This window comes from Python bivittatus, unplaced genomic scaffold (assembly GCF_059951505.1).
Source record: "Python bivittatus isolate LINGU-HERP-01145 unplaced genomic scaffold, Pbiv_v1 ctg000480_np1212, whole genome shotgun sequence".
In the NCBI taxonomy this organism is placed as follows: Eukaryota; Metazoa; Chordata; class Lepidosauria; order Squamata; family Pythonidae; genus Python; species Python bivittatus.
In genome coordinates, this window is record NW_028277075.1 from 72,722,857 (window position 1) to 72,725,395 (window position 2,539).

At 37.8% G+C, this 2,539-nt stretch overlaps 1 protein-coding gene across 1 annotated transcript; it reads right to left on the reverse strand.

The window, feature by feature from the left end:
- Positions 1–469: 469 nt before the first annotated feature.
- Positions 470–1,432, reverse strand: LOC107326702 (olfactory receptor 4S2-like). Its single transcript, XM_015891223.2, has one exon. The coding sequence runs from the start codon at positions 1,418–1,420 to the stop codon at positions 470–472; it is 951 nt and encodes a 316-aa protein (XP_015746709.2). The 5' UTR covers positions 1,421–1,432.
- Positions 1,433–2,539: the final 1,107 nt, after the last annotated feature.

Sequence of the window (2,539 nt, forward strand, 5' to 3'; positions counted from 1 at the left end):
ACAAAACTAGTGCTCCTTGAATCATCAGAATAGAACTATTGCAGCAGGAGGAAGAATAAATTAGCCTTCCTGAAACACAGATAACCACATAAATAAGATTTTCAAAAGTAAGTGGGACATTTTCCCTCTGCATTGACCCAGCGTCACAAGCCTATAGCAACAATTATTTTTGACTAAATATTACATCTCATAATGTAATAGTTACTGTTTTCACTGTATGTCAGGACGAAAGGTTAAATCTTCGGTCCCTAGCCATGAACCTTAGGGGGAAAAAATTATTTATACATAATATCAAAATGTAAGGCATCTTGAATTAGAAGCTCCACTTATATGCTCATTATTTCAAGCGGACATGATTCATTTTTGTTGAAACTTTGCTAAAGATGGAAAACTCCCCCTTCCAACAGGCCCAGTACTAACACTAATCTACATTTCTCCACCATTAATATGACATGTGATTATACCAAGGTTATATTTTTAAATCCACTTTTAATTTCCTACCCCAAACTACTCTTTTGCTCCGTAATTTCCTCATGGCATTTTTTACCTCTTCATTTCTCAAGGTGTAAATTAACGGATTGAGCATAGGAGTGATAATAGTATAGAAAACAGCCACACTTTTGTCCTCTGAAAACGTGGTTGAAGGCCTCATGTAAAGGAAAATGCAGGGGCCAAAAAACAGAATCACAACCGTGATGTGGGAAGCACAGGTTGAAAGAGCCTTGAGACGTCCTTCGGAAGAACGGGTCCTCAATGTGAATAGGATAACAATGTAGGAAATAGTCAGCACAAGAAAACAACTGAGGGAAATCATGCCACTGTTGGCAATGACAAGAAGTCCAATAATGTAGGTATCAGTGCAGGCTAATTTTAATAAAGGGTGAACATCACAAAAATAGTGATCAATTTCATTAGGACCACAGAAGGGTAGCTGTGTAGTGAGGAGTGTCTGTACCATTGAATGTACAAACCCACCCAGCCATGAAAGAATCACCATCCAACTGCAGACACTCTTGTTCATAATAACGGTATAATGGAGAGGCTTGGAGATCGCAATGTATCGGTCGTATGCCATCAGTGTGAGAAGAAAAATTTCAGTACAGCCGAAAAAGTGAACCCCAAAGAGCTGTGCTATGCAACCAACAAAAGAGATGGTTTTCTTTTTAACCAGGAAGTCAGCTATCAGTCTAGGAGCAGTGACAGAGGAGTAACAGATATCTATGAAGGAAAGGTAACTGAGAAAGAAATACATGGGAGAAGTCAGGTGGTGACTGCTCTTGATTGTGACAATGATCAGTAGATTCCCCAGCAGAATTGCCACATAGAAGATCAAAAACAGACCAAAACAAGCTTTCTGTAACTCTTGATCCTGAGTAAGCCCCAGGAGGATGAATTCAGACACATTATTTAGGTTCTCCATATTCTCAAGGCTAGATAACACATTACAACACGATGTTCAATCACCGATCATGTAAAATTAGGAGTATTCTCAAATAAAGGTTTGGGTTTTTTAAAAAATATATACACACCATAGCAGACTGACAAAATCCTTGAACTGGATGTTCTCAACTCCTGATTCCTTCAGACATAAGAAATGATTACCCTAAAATTTAATGGAGATAAACAGTTGTCAGAAATTGAATGTATACTCAGCAATTCAGGGAAGTCAGTTAGGAAGTGCTGAAGGGCAACAATCTCACAGACACTGGGGAAGCTTTTCTTGAAAAAGAAATTTGTGACCTAGATTAAAGTAAAGTTAAAGCCAAATGTTTAGGCATCCAATACGTTTCTTTTCAATATATATTCAAACATCATGTTGACCAATCACTGTTTCATTCAGTTATACAAACAATCCTGTCAAAACCTTCACATTTTATAGGCGCTCCAAAATCAGCTACTGACTTTAATAGGAATCATCAGCATCACTGAATGCCATTGGTGTTCTTTTGTTCTATTGGATCGCATGTAAATCATAGCCAAATGTCCTGATTCAGTCATCTAGCAATAATGACATGACAAGAATACATTTTTCAGTCTGTTTTCCCTTATTATACATGGTGTGTTCAGAATCTCATGCAGAGAACTGAGGTGTAATATACTGCTAGATAGGAAGAAACGCCAATATTGGAATACCATCTCTTGCTGCCCTTTTTGTTCTTTCCAAATGGAATAAATCCAAATAATTAAGGCTGCAGTTCAGTGCCCACTGGTTTAAGTGAAGCAGTAAGGCACGTTGTGACTGGGATGTAAACATTTAGAAAAGCACTAAATGGCACTAAAGTTGTTGCAGCTAGCAATCATCTGGATTTCTACAGCCCTGATATGGTATTTCTAATACAGCGGAAGTTTGCATGTTGGCATGTATACAGCTAGGCTCTGCAACTTAAACCAGCTTGTTCTATCACTATAAAAACAAATTCAATTGTTGTCCAGCCAGGTAAACTAACAGGTAGTTCAGATGGCAATACAAACAGTATTTGCATTATAGAGGGTATGAGAATTTAGCATTATATAGCCGTGTTTTGGAGTTATATGGAAA